Source organism: Nomascus leucogenys, chromosome 5, assembly GCF_006542625.1.
Source record: "Nomascus leucogenys isolate Asia chromosome 5, Asia_NLE_v1, whole genome shotgun sequence".
NCBI lineage: Eukaryota > Metazoa > Chordata > Mammalia > Primates > Hylobatidae > Nomascus > Nomascus leucogenys.
This window is the reverse complement of record NC_044385.1, coordinates 63,383,149-63,399,984: the sequence shown is the minus strand read 5'-3', so window position 1 is coordinate 63,399,984 and position 16,836 is coordinate 63,383,149. Positions and strand designations below refer to the sequence as shown.

At 46.0% G+C, this 16,836-nt stretch overlaps 1 protein-coding gene across 4 annotated transcripts in view; it reads right to left on the bottom strand.

Moving 5' to 3' along the window:
• Window positions 1-16,595, bottom strand: part of CRYL1 (crystallin lambda 1) — a 119,070-nt gene extending 102,475 nt beyond the window's left edge. Inside the window, exons 1-2 of one of the 4 annotated variants that reach the window (XM_030813269.1) lie at window positions 16,421-16,595; window positions 3,086-3,193 (exon numbers count right to left, since the gene is read on the bottom strand). In XM_030813269.1, the coding sequence (XP_030669129.1) occupies window positions 3,086-3,193; window positions 16,421-16,461 (149 nt within the window). In that variant the 5' untranslated portion in view covers window positions 16,462-16,595. The other 3 variants (XM_030813274.1, XM_030813270.1, XM_030813273.1) reach the window with 3 other exon arrangements.
• Between the last annotated feature and the right edge of the window lie 241 nt (window positions 16,596-16,836).

Below are 16,836 nucleotides of genomic sequence, written 5' to 3'. Positions count from 1 at the left end.
TAAAAACATTTTGGGCTGGGTGCGGTGGCTCATGCCTGTAATCCCAGCACTTTGGGAGGCCAAAACGGGAGGATCATGAGGTCAGGAGATCGAGGCCATCCTGGCTAACACAGTGAAACCCCGTCTCTACTAAAAACACACAAAAAAATTAGCCGGGCGTGGTGGCGGGCACCTGTAGTCCCAGCTACTCCGGAGGCTGAGGCAGGAGAATGGCACGAACCCAGGAGGTGGAGCTTGCAGTGAGCAGAGATCGCACCACTGCATTCCAGCCTGGGTGACAGAGCGAGACTCTGTCTCAAAAGAAAAAAAAAAAAACGACAACAACATTTTGGGCCAGGCTCAGTGGCTCACACCTATAATCCTAGCACTTTGGGAGGCCAAGGTGGGTGCATCACCTGAAGTCAGGAGTCTGACTAACATGGTGAAACCCCACCTCTACTAAAAATACCAAATTTAACCAGGCATGGTGGCTTGCGCCTGTAATCTCAGCTACTCGGGAGGCTTAGGCAGGAGAATCACTGGAACCCGGGAGGTGGAGGTTGCAGTGAGCCGAGATCGTGCCATTGCACTCCAGCCTGAGCTACAGAAGGAGACTGTCTCAAAACAAAACAAAAAACAAAAAAATAAGGAGATACCATTATATGCCTATTAGAATGGCTAAAATCCAGGACACTGACACCACCACATGCTGGTAAGGATATGGAGCAATGGGATCTCTCCTTCATTGTTGGTGGGAAAGCAAAATAGGACGGCCACTTTGGAAGACCGTTATGCAATTTCTTACAAAGCTAAACATCCTCTTACCATCCAATCTAGCAATTGTGCTTTTTGGTATTCACCCAAAGGAACTGGAAACTTATGCCCACACAAAAACCTGCACATGAAATTTACAGCAACTTTATTTATAATTGCCAAAACCTGGAAGCACCCAAGATGTTCTTCAGTGGGTGAATGGATAAATAAATTGTGGTACATCCAGGCAATGCAATATCATTCAAGCTCAAGCCATGAAAAGACATGGAGGAAACTTAAATGCATTTTACTAAGTAAAAGAAGCCAATCTGCAAAGCCTACATACTGTATGATTTCAATTATATAACATTCTGGAAAAGGTAAAACTGTGGAGACAGTAAAAGGATCAGTGGTTGCCAGAGGTTGGGGGGAAGGGAGGGATGGAAAGGAAGAATTTGAGAGCAGTGGAATTATTCTGTGTAATACTACAAGGGTAGATACATGTCAGTATACATTTCTCCAAATCCATAGAGTGTAAACACCAAGTGAATCTTTTTTTTTTTTTTTTTTTGAGACGGAGTCTCACTCTGTAGCCCAAGCTGCAGTGCAATGGTGTGATCTCAGCCCACTGCAATCTCCACCTCCCAGGCTCAAGTGATTCTCATGCCTCAGCCTCTCGAGTAGCTGGGATTACAGGCGCCCACCACCATGCCCAGATAATGTTTTTGATTTTAGTAGAGATAGAGTTTCACCATGTTGCTCAGGGTGGTCTCCAACTCCTGAGCTCAGGCAAAAGGGTTTGTTATGAGAATTTAATACAGTAGGATTACTAGGCCGTAAGCTCCGTGGCAAAAAAAGACTGTGTCTACATTATCCACTATGTATCCCTAGTGAACAGAACATGGCTGGCAGGTAGTTGGTACTGAAATGCCAAGTCCCCTTCCTTCCAAAACAATACAGTCTATGTGAGTGGTTTTTTGGTGATTGTTTTACTTTTGATTTTTGTCTGGTTGGTTTTGTATTTTATTATTTTATTTATGTTGCTGGAGTACAGTGGTGCAATCATAGCTCACTGTAGCCTGGAACTACTGGGCTTAAGCAATCCTTCTGCCTCAGCCTCCCGAGTAGCTAGCACTGCTAGCTAGGTGGGTGCCAACACACTGGCTATTTTTTTCTTTTTTTCTGTAGAGACGCGGTCTCACTATATTGCCCACACTGGTCTTGAACTCCTGGCCTCAAATGATCCTCCCACCTCAGCCTCCCAAAGTGCTGGGATTACAGGTGTGAGCTACCAGCCCCGGCCAAGGTTTTTGTTTTTTAGATTGACATTTTACCCTGGCATTGACTATTTGTAACAATATGGAAGAAGTAACTTAACTTCTCTGTGTTCAAGTTCTTAATCTGTAAAACAACACTGGGTTAGGGTATACAGTTTCTTAATGCCTATAGTTTAACATCATACCCTACATATTAATCTTTTCAAAATGTAGACAATAAAGTAAGCATATTTTTGTTGCACAAAAATGCAAATTCAAGTTATATATTCATGGACACCCTCCAAATAAGGACAATAACCAGCTAACGCATGTCTGAGATGGTCAGAACCCTGTTCCGTGACGGCACGGCAGGGGGACGTGCCGTGCAGTGAGAGTGCTCCATGCCAGTGCCTTTGCTTCTGGGCACACTGCGATGGCTTCTTTCCCCTGTCCTTGACCTCCCTCACTCTCAGCCTTTCTTTGGTTCCTGTGACTACCATCCCTAAAAAGCCCTCCGCATTCTTAGCACTCAGCATTTAGTAAATTCATCCACTCTCACACCTTTAACTAGTATTGCTGTCACAGTTAATAATAACCACATAAACAGCTCCAGTTCTGTCCTCTCACATGAGTGCTAAACCTCTAACTAAAATTCAGGATGTTTTCATTTGGGTCCTACCATTACTAGATCAACAGGTCAAAACAAGCTGCAGGACCTCTGTTCCTAAACTGTAATGTCCCTGCAGCTATGGCTGTCACATGCTGGAAGCGAGCTCCTCCTGCCTAGATGGAAGCAGGAAACCCCAGCCCTCCAGCCCCAGGGCAAACAGCTAGAGAAGCCTGCAAAGTCACTCTGCTTGATGCAGATCCTCTCAGCAAGAAGGGTCGTTTCCTCCCCCATGGGAGCCCTTCCCCAGTGTGAATTCACATTCCAGCCACTGTAGGCCTGGCCTTTACCAACTCAAGAGGCACTGCAGTAGCCATCAGACGAAAATGTGACATCACAGATCCTCATAGCCTTGAGGATATGACAAACAAGACCAACTGAGAGAAACAGACCCACTTCCGTTCCTCCTGGAGCGCGCCGGCTGGCCCACCTGATGCTTTCCAGGGCATTCCTTATCTGCTGTTGCTCAATGTCATAGAGTTTCACCTGGAAGCCTCCACTGGCAAACAGCATGGCCCAGCTTCGCCCAATGACTCCACTAAAGGGAGATAAAAGAAAGGATTCGAGTTAATTTAATAATCGAATGGCTTTTCATTCCTAACCCAGAATGAGTTTTTTTTTTTAATTACACAGTATCCTATTCTTAAAATATTTAATACATATCTTAAAAGTACACATTTTAGCCAGGCACAGAAAGACAAATATCACATGTTCTCACTCATGTGAAAGTTAAAAACGTTGATCTGATGAAGGTGGAGAATAAAATGATGGTTAACAGAGGCTGGATGGGGGTGGGAGAGGGAGGAAGAGAGGTTGGTGAATGGGTGCAAACATACAGTTAATAGAAAAAGTAAGTTCTAGAGCTTTATAGCACCGTAGGGTAACTAGAGTTAACAACAATGTGTTGTATATTTCAGAACAGCTAGAAGATTTGAAATGTTCCCAGCACAAAGAAATGATAAATGTTAAAGGTGATGGGTGTGCTAAATACCCTGACTTGATCATTACACATTCCATGCATGTAACAAAATATCACAGGTACCCCATAAGTATGTAGGAATATTATGTATGAATTTTTTTAAGTACACATTTTGATAACATTATTTATTTTAAATGTTAACTGTTTCCACCCAGGAGCTCCTGAGCCCTCAACTCCAGTGCTGGTATTCACATTCCACATGGAGCCCCGCAGCATCTCAGGTATTTATCACGTACTCACATGCTGAAACAAAACATTACAGTCAGGAGGTAGCAGGGTACCATGGAGACACAAGACCCGTTAGTGAACTTCCATTTGACCATGTCTTAGGCAAGTCACTTAATTAACTTAAAAGAACAGAGAGAGCATCTGCCCTGTCCTCCCCAATAATTACTGCCACTGCCACTGCCACCCACATTTCAGCATGGATTAGGTGCCAGACACCATTAAACATACCACAGGTCTTACTTATGTTAATCTTTACAACAACTCTACAAGGTCGGTGTTATTAGTATTTCCATTTTATATGTAGGGAAACTGAGGCATGGAGGAATTAAGCCTACATAAGTGATAAACTGAGGCATGGAGGAATTAAGTCCACAAGAGCGATAAGTGATGGATCTATGAGATGAAGCCAAGCAATCTGACTCCTGAGTCCTTCCTCTTAACCACTACACTCCAACTGCTGTTTCAGACTTCCTGAAAAATGAAAAATAAGAAGTCATAAAGAGTTCACATGGGGTTGTTCAAAGAGTGAAAAACAAATGTACAGAACACATCTAGAGTCCAAGTCTTGGTTTCTAATACTATTCTCCAATAATAGGAAGCAGGACTCCTTGGAGAAATGGCTAATTTGAGGACAGAGCCAGAAAATATACAAGATGAGCCTGGAGCAGTTTGTAGCACCAAAAAGAAAAAGAAAGTATTAAAAAAAAAAAATGCATCGATGGGGCATGTCAAAGGGATGGGGGCCTACTATAGGAGCTCCCAATGGCCAAAACTGGAACTTGAGCTACAAAATTAATATGGCAATACTGGATTATAACACAAAGTATACCACAAATAAATGCTTGAATAAATGAAGAAGAAGCCAAATCTTCCTCGCAGAAAAATGCCAAATAATTTGTGTAGGTACTCCCCCTGAGGGAGGTAGGGCATCACCCCCACTTCTGTGTGCAGAGTGACCTCCTTCCAAAAAGCACAGTATAGAAGAGGGAAAAGTTAGAGTCACCACGCAGTGGAGAAACCTGACAAACCCTACCTCAGCCAGGTGTTCAAAGTCAACATCAACAGTGGTAACTCACATTGAGAGTATGCACTCTTGATATAAGACAAAGTGAAAACGATGCTTTATCCCTGTGGTCTTCCTCCCCAAAACTCATAGCACTATTCTTATCATGAGAAGAGCATCAGACAAATCCTAACAGAGGGACATTCTACAAACTACCTGACTGGTGCTCCTTAAAACTGTTAGGGTCACAAAAAACAAGGGAAGTCTGAGTAACTATCACAGTCTAGATGAGTCAAAAGAGAAATGACTATTGTAATTTGGTATCCTGGAGGGGATCCTGGGACAGAAATAAGACATTAGGTAAAAACTAAGGAAATCTGAATAAAATATGAATGTTGTTAAATAATAATGTGTTGGTCATGAAATAGCCAATATTATTAAAATTATTAATAAACAATGTTAATAATAATGTATTGGTTCATTAATTGTTACAAATGCACCATACTAATGTAAGATGTTAATAATAGGGGAAATTTGGTGAGATGACATATGAAAACTATACTATCTCCACAATTTTTCTGTAAATGTAAAAATTGTCTAAAAAAATAAAGGTTTTTTTTAATGAAAGCATGTAACAGCAGTTCCATTCCTAGGTATGTACCCAACAGAAATGAAAACATGTCCACAAAAAAACTTGTACACCAACGATTATAGCAGCATTATTCATAACAGCTAAATGCAACAGATAAAACGTGGCACACCCATACAACAGAGCTATTCAGCCACAAAAAGGAACGAAATGCTGATACATGCCACATGGATGAATGTTGACAACATCATGCTAAGTGGAAGAAGCCAGTCACAAAGGTTCACGTATTGCATGATTCCATTTATAAAATGTCTGGAATAGATGTATCCATAGAGACAGGAAGTAGATTTGTGGTTGCCCAGGGCTAGGGGAGGAAGGAATGAAAAGTGATAGCTAGTGGGTCCAAGGTTTGGGATGATGAGCATGTTGTAAAATTGATTGTGGTGATGGATGCACAACCTTGTGGATATACTAAAACCACTGAATTGTACACTTTAAATGGGTGAATTACAGCTCAGTATTGCTGTTATTAAAAATAAATATTTGTAAACATGCTTTGACAACCAACTCCTGCCGTAAAAATGTAAAGCAATAATACTTAAATTTTCATAAGAGTGGGTGGAGCCAGTAAATAATAATAATTAATAATAATAATACTTAAATTTAGTTGAGTAGAAGGTTGAGGGGGAAACAAATGTCACATTTGGCATAATGTAGGGAGTTGCCTTAAGGTGTGAATGCAAAGAACAGCTATCTATGTTCAGAGTCTTAGGCTTTTAAGAATAAACACTAACTCAGCCTTAAAAAGAAACGACACATGCCACAACACAGACGAACCTTGAGCACATTTTGCCAAATGAAATAAGCCAGTCACAAAATGACAAATGCCCTATGATTCCACGTACCTGAGGTAGCCATAGAGACAGAAAGCTAGAAGGGCGGATGCCAGGGGCTGGGGCTGGGGGAAATGAGCAGCTGTTGTTCAATGGGTACAGAGTTTTAATTCTGCAAGATGAAAAAGTTCTGGAGATTGATTGCACAACAATGGGAACATACTTAACACTACTGAACTGTACACTAAGAACTGTTAAAATGGCAAGTTGGGCCGGGCGCAGCGGCTCACGCCTGTAATCCCAGCACTTTTGGAGGCTGAGGCAGGTGGATCACTTGAGGTCAGGAGATCAAGACCAGCCTGGCCAACATGGGGAAACCCCATCTCTACTAAAAATACAAAAATTAGCCAGGTATGGTGGCGGGCACCTGTAATCCCAGCTACTCGGGAGGCCGAGGCAGGACAATCGCTTGAACTGGTGGGGAGGAGGTTGTGGTGAGCCAAGATGGCACCACTTCACTCCAGCCTGGGCGAAAGAGCAAAACTCCATCTCAAAAAAAAAAAAAAAAAAGGCAAATTGTATGTTATGTCTATTTTACTATGGCTAAATGTGGCTTAAAAGTTTAAAAAATATTTTTTAAAAAAATGAACACTAACTTACCCTGCAAAAGGATGATTCTGAGTTGGGACAAGGCTTACCTACCCCACCAGAAGGCAACTGGGCACTTTCTCACTAGCCTAGAGAAAATATGTATTTGTAACATTTCAATCTCAGTTTCCCTGGCCCTTCTTCAAGCCTCAGCACCTGGCTTTGTTCTCCTGGGGACTGCATATCAAAAGATAATCTTTTTTTTTTTTTTTTTTTTTTTTTGAGACGGAGTCTTGCTCTGTTGCCCAGGCTGGAGTGCAGTGGCGCAATCTCGGCTCACTGCAACCTCTGCCTCCTGGGTTCACACCATTCTCCTGCCTCAGCCTCCCGAGTAGCTGGCACTACAGGTGCCCACCACCACGCCTGGCTAATTTTTTGTATTTTTTAGTAGAAACAGGGTTTCACCGTGTTAGCCATGATGTTCTCAATCTCCTGACCTTGTGATCCGCCCACCTCAGCCTCCAAAAGTGCTAGGATTACAGGCATCAGCCACCGTGCCCGGCCAAAAGATAATCTTGAACAGGCCTGGCTCACACCTGTAATCCCAGGACTTTGGGAGGCTGAGGCGGGAGGATAATTAGAACCCAGAAGTTCAAGAAGAGCCTGGGCAACAGAGGGAAACTGCATCTCTACAAAAAAATTTTAACTTAGCTGGGTGTAGTGGCACGTGCCTGTGGTCCCAGCTACTCAGGAGGCTGAGGGAGGAGGATCACTTGAGCCCAGGAGTTCAAGGATGCAGTATGCAGTGAGCTACGATCGTGCCACTGTACTCCAGCCTCAGACAGAGCAAGACACTGTCTACAAAAGAAGGTAATCTTGCTCTACCCAAAGTCAATTTTCTCAATACAGTCTTTACCCCCAGGACAAAACCCTGAAAAAAATTCTACCTCTGGCACCCACCTTATATGGGCATGCAAGCCTGGGAGTGGATGGAGAGACAGGAGCAGATGACAAATGCAGTACAGGCCAAGTGGGCCTTATTCAAAATGCTTGGGCCCAGTATTTCAGATTGCAAATTGTTTTTGGATTTTGAAATCTCTGTGGCCGGGTGCAGTGGCTCACACCTGTAACCCCAGCACTTTGGGAGACCGAGGCGGGTGGATCATCTGAGGTCAGGAATTCGAGACCAGCCTGGCCAAAACAGTGAAACTCTGTATCTACTAAAAATACAAAAATTAGCCGGGAGTGGTGGCACACGCCTGTAATCCCAGCTACTCAGCAGGCTGAGGCAGGAGAATCGCTTGAACTTGGGAGGCGGAAGTTGCAGTGACCCGAGATTGCACCACTGCACTCCAGCCTGGGCAACAAGAGCAAAACTGTGTCTCAAAAAAAAAAAAAAAAAAAAAAGTAAATTTTGCCTAGTGAAGTTTAAAATAAAAAACAATGTTAGTGGCCGGGTGCGGTGGCTCATGCCTGTAATCCCAGCACTTTGGGAGACCAAGGCAGGTGGACCACGAGGTCAGGAGATCAAGACCAACCTGGCTAACATGGTGAAACCCCATCTCTACTAAAAACACAAAAAATTAGCTGGGCATGGTGGCAGACACCTGTAGTCCCAGCTACTCGGGAGGCTGAGGCAGAACAGCGTGAACCCGGGAGGCGGAGCTTGCAGTGAGCCGAGATCCCACCACTGCACTCCAGCCTGGGCAACAGAGAAGACTCCATCTCAACAACAACAACAACAAAAAGCAATGCTAGTGAGCAGTATGAATTTATTTGTTCAACAGGATAAACTCTATGCACCAGGAACTCAGGAACTAGCACTCACCTTCATATTCCTGGCATGTCGTGGAGGCTCAATAAATGTGAAAAAGCCATGGTTATCAAGTGAAAAATACGAGATAACAGTCAGCTGGCTCTGTCCATGGAGTTAATTGGAAGGCAATGATGACTCACTGAGGAAATACGTAAAGCGCACCTACCATGTGCAGGCACTGCCCAGCTCCTGACCCCAAGGAGCTCATAGTAGGTAGGCAGACAACAAACTAAGTAAGCAAAAGCACTAGGGAGAAAGAAAGCAGGGGAGCAGGGACTGAGAGGCAGAGAAATGTTAAAAGCACCACCAAGGACTGTCTCACTGGGAAGGTGACATTTTAGCAAAGGAGGTAAGGGGCCAAGCCATGAGTGTATTTATGTGACAAGTGTTCCTGACAGAGTCTGTTTGCCCAGCTGATCCAGATCAGCAAGGCTGGTGCTCTGCTGGAGAGGCAGTGGGGGGAGAGGAAGGAGGGGACAATGAGGTCAAAGGGAAGGAGAGAACGGTGAGCCCATTTCATGGCACCTCAGAAGCAATGGAGGGATTTTGGTTTTTACTGAGTGAGATAGTGGCTAATAGAAGGTTTTAGACAAAAGATATCATCTGACTTCTGTTTTTAAAGGGACATTCTAGTTGTCTTACTAAGAATATACTGCAGAAGGGCAAAGATGGAAGTTAGGAGACCAGTTGGGTGTCAGGAGGCTGGTGCCCGATGTGATGGGAGGTGGGACCAGGACGGAGGCAGAGGGGGTGCTGGAAAGTGGTCAGCTGAGAAATGAATATGCAATATTTTCGCAGTACAGCCAAGAAGAATTGCTGGTGAGTTGCATGTGGGTGTGATAAAAAGAAAAATGGAGGACAGTGCCAGGTTTCTTTTGGACAAGGAAGGATGGAGATGTCATTAACTCTGCTGGGAAAGACTAGCAACGGAGCAGATGTTAGGAGGGAAGATCAGTTCAAAACGGGATGTTTTCAGTGAGAAATGCTAAGGGATGGGTCTAGCAAATCACTGGCTGTAAGTATCCAGGTTCAGAGCCAAGGGCTGGGCTGGGATATTAATTTGGGATTTACTGTAGAGATGTGGTATTTAAAAGTGTGTGACTGGGTGAGATCTCTAAGAAAGTGAATATCGATAAAGAAGTCCAAGGATTCAGCCTTGGGACACTCCAACTTTAATGGGGAAGAATATGGGGACAAAAGGTAGTGCCAGTGAGGTGGGAGGGGGGTGTGGTCAGGAAAGTGAAAGGAGCTGCCATCTGCATCAAACGCTGCTGATGAATACTTGAACTGAGGATTGACCATTGGGTTTCGCAAGCTGAACGGGGGTGGGGACCATGACAAGAGCAGATTTGTGGGCTTGATGAAAGACTGCTCAGGGTAGGTTTAAGAGAAAATGAGCCTTTAGCCCTAACTACCAGTTTCAGGAAATGAAGGGATGGTGGAACATGATAAATGACACAACACGGGTTAGGTGCAGTGGCTCATGCCTATAATCCCAGCACTTTAGGAGGCCGATGTAGGTACATGGCTTGCACCCAGGAGTTCAAGACCAGCCTGGGCAACATAGCAAGACCCCATCTTGGAAAGGGAAGGGGAGGGGAGGGGAGGGAAGGGATACATTCAGCAAAACCTACAATATGGGAAATTTTACAGGGCAAATGACTCAAATTCTTCAGTAGATAAACTGCAAGAAAAATTTTACAAAACCAGAGAGGGATGAACAATCTATAGATTGAAAGAGCTAAGAATCTCATTGACTAAATATAACATGTGGGCCTTATTTAGACCCTAAATCAATCAAGCCAAGTATTTAAAAAATTAATCAGGGAACTCTTGAATATGGAAGAGATATTTAAAGATATTACATGAAGATATTAAAGAATTGTGTTAATGTTTTACACATGATGATGCTATTGTGGTTATATATTTTTAAAAGTCCATATCTTTTAGATACTATACATGCTGACATATTTACAGACGAAATGACTCAATGCCTGGCATTTGCTTCAGAACAATCCAGAGAAGGGAGAATAACTGAAACCAGACTAGCCATGTGTTAATAATTGTTGAAGTTGAGGGGGTGGGGGAAGGTACCTTAAGGTTCATTGCACTGTTCTCTCAACTTTAACACAGTTTGAAATGTTTCCCTAATACAAAGTTAGGAGAAAGAATATGGATAGGAAGAAAGAAACTGGAGACGATACGGATAAGTTTATTAAGTTTTGAGGAGCAATGTGGCAATTACCAGAGGGAAAAATGGGGTCAAGAGAGGGTGCTTTTCTGTTTGCAGGGAACAACTGTATGTTTGCTGGCTGCAGGGTCAGAACCCTGGGGAGGGGAAGCAATGATGCGGGAGGGAGCATGGCGCTTTGGTCTGGGGCTAATGCACCTGCCTCCATGGCTTAGGTCTTACCCTGATGCTGCTGTCGCTCAGGGAAAGGCAGCCCCCTAATCAAACAGGCAGCAAATCCTTGGGACCGCAAGTATCTGACCTGAGGGAGGGTAACCCATCGGCAGGGATTCTGGCATCAAATATCAGGTGATTGGACTGGGCCCCACTTCCCTTTCAGTCTTGAGATTGGCCCCTTCATTGCAGAGGACCAACAGCAGACCGCTGACCCCGAGGGACCAGCTGGTGTCCTTTCCCCCACCCCTTCAAGCCCACACACTCAGTCACTGCTGATTGGACATTGATTGGACACCTGACCCAAAGCAGCCAATCAACTGGCTTAGGAGCACCCTATGACACCTGCAGCCTGGGATGCACAGAGCTGAGACCACTGGGTTTCCTCTCCTGAAAATTGGATCCGGGCCGGGTGCGGTGGCTCACGCCTGTAATCCCAGCACTTTGGGAGGCCGAGGTGGGCAGATAACGAGGTCAGGAGATAAAGACCATCCTGTCTAACACGGTAAAACCCCGTCTCTACTAAAATATAAATAATTAGCCAGGCGTGGTGGCAGGGGCCTGTAGTCCCAGCTACTCGGGAGGCTGAGGCAGGAGAATCACGTGAACTCGGGAGGCAGAGGTTGCAGTGAGCGGAGATCGCGCCACTGCACTCCAGCCTGGGCGAAAGAGCAAGACTCCGTCTCAAAAAAAAAAGAAAGAAAGAAAGAAAGAAAATTGGACCCAAAATACAGAAAAAAAATCAGTAGGAGGCACTATACTTGAAAGAGGATAACCTTAGGGTTGGCAGTGATGTGCAAGATAAAGTCACAGGGAAGGAAAGAAAAGTGAGCAAGTACAAGGAGAGGGAATCTACAGAGCAAAGGAAGCTACAGAGGGGCCCAGGGACCAGATTGCACGGCCCCAGAGCTGGAAAGTTCCCTGGTTTGGTTTCCCTCAGGTTTCTGTTTCAGGTTTCCCTCAGTATTGTTCCCCAATACTACCTTACATCAGGCCCAAGAATAATTAACTTCCTGTCCTGAGAGCTTGTGACATCTTATTGGCCTTTTTTCCAACCACTATATGCCTGGGGACCTCAAAATGGGAGCCAGCAATAGAGGTAATTCAATGCCCTTCCCACTGTGACTATTGCGACATGTCTTAAAGCTTCTGAATTCATGAATCTTAATGGGTACTACAAAAGGTGAATGCAGATGAACATTTATTCTGTTATACAGTAGCAAAGCAGCAGGGGAGAAAAGTGAAATAATTGCTTCAATTCTGTCATTAATGTCACTTAATTTTGAATAAATTCACTTTAGATACATTTGAAAGTATCTTTCCAGCTACAGTTACTTATTTACTGGGTAAAAATTGAAGTAAAACTGTTCCTACACTCATGATCTAAGTCTACTATGGAAATTTTGCCAGAAAGAGCTATTAAGTAACTCCTGCGAAGGGCACATTTAGCGTCTAAGCTGACACAAAAGGCAAGGAGGGTATCCTAGGGTTTGCTGTGTATGTGTGCGAAAATTAGCAGGAAAATACCTAGAATAGCACTTCAAAGAAAATTCATGCCTCAGAAAGTTTCTTATAAAAAATGCACAGGCCAGGTGTAGTGGCTCATGCCTGCAATCTCAGCACTCTGGGAGGCCAGGGTGGGCGGATCACTTGAGGCCAGGAGTTCGAGACCAGCCTGGCCAACACGGAGAAACCCTGTCTCTACTAAAAACATGAAAATTAGCCAGGAATGGTGGTTCGTGCCTGTAGTCCCAGCCACTTGGGAGGCTGAGGCAGAATTGCTTGAATCCAGAAGGCAGAGGTTGCAGTGAGCTGAGATGGTGCCACTGCACTTCAGCCTGAGCCTGACAGAGCAAGAATCCGTCTCAAAAAAAAAAAAAAAAAAGTACAATCACCACAAACAAAATTTTGGAATTAAAAAAAAATGAAGGAGACGCTAGTTTACAGGTTACCTTTCTTTCTTGCCTTTCTAGTTTATGGGATGTTTTTCTTGATATAAAACAACGTCCTACCAAGCCCTTCACAGGGCACATCAGTTAAAAAATAAGCAGTCTCTGTTACAAATGCTCAAATATCTGTCTACTGGGACCAGGCATGGTGGATACAAATGGCAACAATACAGTTTCTACCCTTAGGGGAAAGGCCCAGAAGCAGAACATTTCCTGGAGGAGACAGTCCCTGAGCTTGATCCTGAAAGAGAGTGCCCCCTAAAAAGCAGGACAGGAGAAAGGGCCTGCCTTGTACCAGGAACATTTCGTGTTCCTATTCTAAACAAGCTCAAGGGCTACAAGCTGAATCTTGTAGTGTGTCTACAAATACAGAACTCGTGTTTTAGCGATTTAGAAACACAGTGTTTTATAAAGGTAAGGCTAACAAAATGAAAGCCTTAGAACACTACTCCAATGCAAATTTATCTTCATGATACCCATTTCTACTCCCTTTTTTTTTTTTTTTTTTGAGACGGAGTCTCACTCTGTCCGCCAGCTGGAGTGCAGTGGTGTGATCTTGGCTCACTGAAACCTCCACCTCCTAAGTTCAAGCGATTCTCCTGCCTCAGCCTCCTGAGTAGCTGGGATTACAGGCATGCACCACCATGCCCGGCTAATTTTTGTATTTTTAGTAGAGACGGGATCTTGCCATGTTGGCCAGGCTGGTCTCGAACCCCTGACCTCAGGTGATCCGCCCTCCTAGGCCTCCCAAAGTGCTGGGATTACAGGCATGAGCCACCATGCCCCAACTTCTACTCCCATTTTTAAAAGTTATCACTACCAGATTTTCCTGCAGCCCTAGGCCCAAAAGCGTTTCTCTCATCCTCTTTCAAGCCCTCTCCATTCTGAAGGGACTTGCCCTGGATGTTTATAGGACAGCTAAGTGGCCCTAAGGAAGAGTGCACTTTGGGAAAAGATCAGTGGAAAAGAATTAAGGGGGACTGTATTCCTAGCAGGTACTTTCAAGACGAAATCTATGAACTTATAAGGAAAGCTGAAAACACAATATGCTCTTGAAATTGAAATATGTATATTTTGGTCTGTTGAAACCTAAGAAACTGAACCAGGTTTTGGCAAATTAATTTACATACCCCAAGCCCTATTTGTTGAGTGGGTGTTCCTTGGAATCATCTGTGGGGCCAGGAAAGAAATAGAGGGAAGAGAAAGAAGGGGGGTAAGGAGGAAGGGAAGAAACCAGCACTGTCCCAGAGGCAGAGCTGGGTGTGTGCTGAAGTGCTGAGGGTGGGGGAAAGACGGGCTTTCACACCAGAAAACAAAGAAACAAGCAGAGGCCCCAGAGAATTATGTGGTCCTTAAAGTTTGGCAGCCTTTCTCTAATTCCTTATCAACACCCCTCAAGGAATCAGAAGTAAACTGTCAACTGCAGCTCTTCCTCAGTAGACTGAGCCACTCACAGCCAAATAAGTGCACAATCAACTAAAACTTTACTTCACATGTATTAGATGCATGCATAACACTACCCCAAGGCATGATGGAGCTATACAAGACCAGGCAAGGTGGCTCACATCTGTAATCCCAACACTTTGGGAGGCCAAAGCGCTTGCACCCAGGAGTTCAAGACCAGCCAAGACAAGATGGTGAGACCCCATCTCTACCTAAAAATTTTAAAAATCAGCCAGGTGTGGTGACACATGCCTGCTTTGGGGGGATGGCTTGAGCCTGGAAGGTTGAGATCCACCATGATGGTGCCACTGCACTCCAGCCTGGGCGACAGAGCGAGACCCTATCCTATTAAAATTGTGTGTGTGTGTGTGCGCACGCGTGTGCGTGTAGAAAACTGGGTATATGTGTGTATATATACATACATATGCGTATATATATACACATACATATGTGTGTATATATATGTGTGTGTATATATATATACCACACTCTGGTAACTATTAATAAAATGCAAGACAGAGGTAACTACCACCACTGGTACAAAGTGCACTTTTTTTTTTTTTCAGACGGAGTTTCGCTCTTATTGCCCAGGCTGGAGTGCAATGGCACCATCTCGGCTCACCGCAACCTCCGCCTCCCGGGTTCAAGGGATTCTCCTGCCTCAGCCGAGTAGCTGGGACTACAGGCATGCGCCACCACGGCCGGTTTATTTTGTATTTTTAGTAGAGACGGAGTTTCTCCATATTGGTCAGGCTGGTCTCGAACTCTCGACTTCAGATGATCCGCCCGCCTCGGCCTCCCAACGTGCTGGGATTACAGGCGTGAGCCACCGCGCGCGGCCCAAAGTGCACTTTTTAATATGCCTTCACTATTCAACCACGGGCACCCATGGGCCAGAAAGAACAAAGGCACAGTTAACTCCACTGCTCTGGAGAAAAGAAAGCTGACAACAAGGAATCTGATGCCTTCCTTCAATGGGAAGGAAACACCCTGACATTGGAAGTGGTCTCCACACCGGGGAGACTGTACACTGATGGGGGGCGGAGTCGGGGACAGGCCAACACCTCAACGGCAGTCACCAAAAAGGTGCTTTTAACTATCAATAGCATGTATTAACATGTTTATAGATTGCTGTTAACAGCTGGCCAAAGAAAGGTACACACAAATGCCCCTTTTAAAAAAATAAAAATAGCAAGGATTGTAAACGTAGGGGGTGGGGGGCGGGTTGGGGGAAGCACACACTAAAAATCAATTTGGGCAGAATTTAAGCTGTTAAATGGACACACTTAGCAAACTCTCTGGGCTCCATCGCCCCCCACCTCCCCTCTGGAAACATCGCCTCTCCCAGGAATTAGGACTGCCTGTATGTTCGCCTAACACCTGCTGCGGCCTCCAGCGACATCGTCGCCGACAGGACTGCGCTGGCACCCTCCCTGCTGGGCTAGTCCTGTCTCCGTCACTAAACGCCTGTGACCTTAGGTAAACTGCTTAGTCTCAGTATTCTCATTCGTAAAATGGGGATGAGAACACAGTCGTCGCAGGATCGCAGCCAGAATTCGTTTCGTTCAACACGGTGCCTCGCACTTCTATGTGGACCTGCGGGCAGACGCGGCGACATTCAACAGAGTCCAGGAACCGCAGGCCCCGCGGCCTGCGCGGTCAGCCTCGGAACCTCCTGCAACGCCGGCTCCCGGGAAGCAGACCCACCTCCGCGGGGCGCCTCCACCTGCCAAGCCCCTCCAGCCGCGCCGCTCCCCGAGCCTCCCAGAGCCGTAGGGGCCGCAGGACGCAGGGCTTCGCAGGACCGGAGGCCGGCGGGGGGGGGGCGGGGAACAGCGATCCGGCGCCCCCCCCGAGGGCCCCACGCGCGGGCACCACGTCCCCGGCGTCTCCCCGGGCTCCAGGGGCAGCAGCGCGGCTCGGAGCCCTTTACCTGCCAACGATCACCACGCAGCCGGCCGCGGAGAACTCCATGGTTGGGCCGGGGACGCGGCGCCGCGAACGCTGGGACCAGGCGCCGGCGGAGCTGCGAGCTCTGGGCTCCGGGGAGGGCGGGTCCCGCGCCCATTGGCTGCGCGCGCGGACCGGGAGGGCGGGGAGGGCCGCTTGGTCCCGGAGTGGGGTGCGCGCCGCCGGCCGAGACACCCGGAGACACCCCGCCCGCCGACCCTCGTGGGCAGGGGCAGGACCAGCGCGGGGGCACGTCGGGGGCGGAGGGAAGCGGGAAGACCACGCGCTTGTGATTGTTAGCATTCACCGTGAAGGCCGTGTCTATAGGAGGGGACACGGCCAGGCTGGCACGGGCGCTAGCGCTAAAGCACCTTAGAGAAACTGTCAGAGAATGTCTCC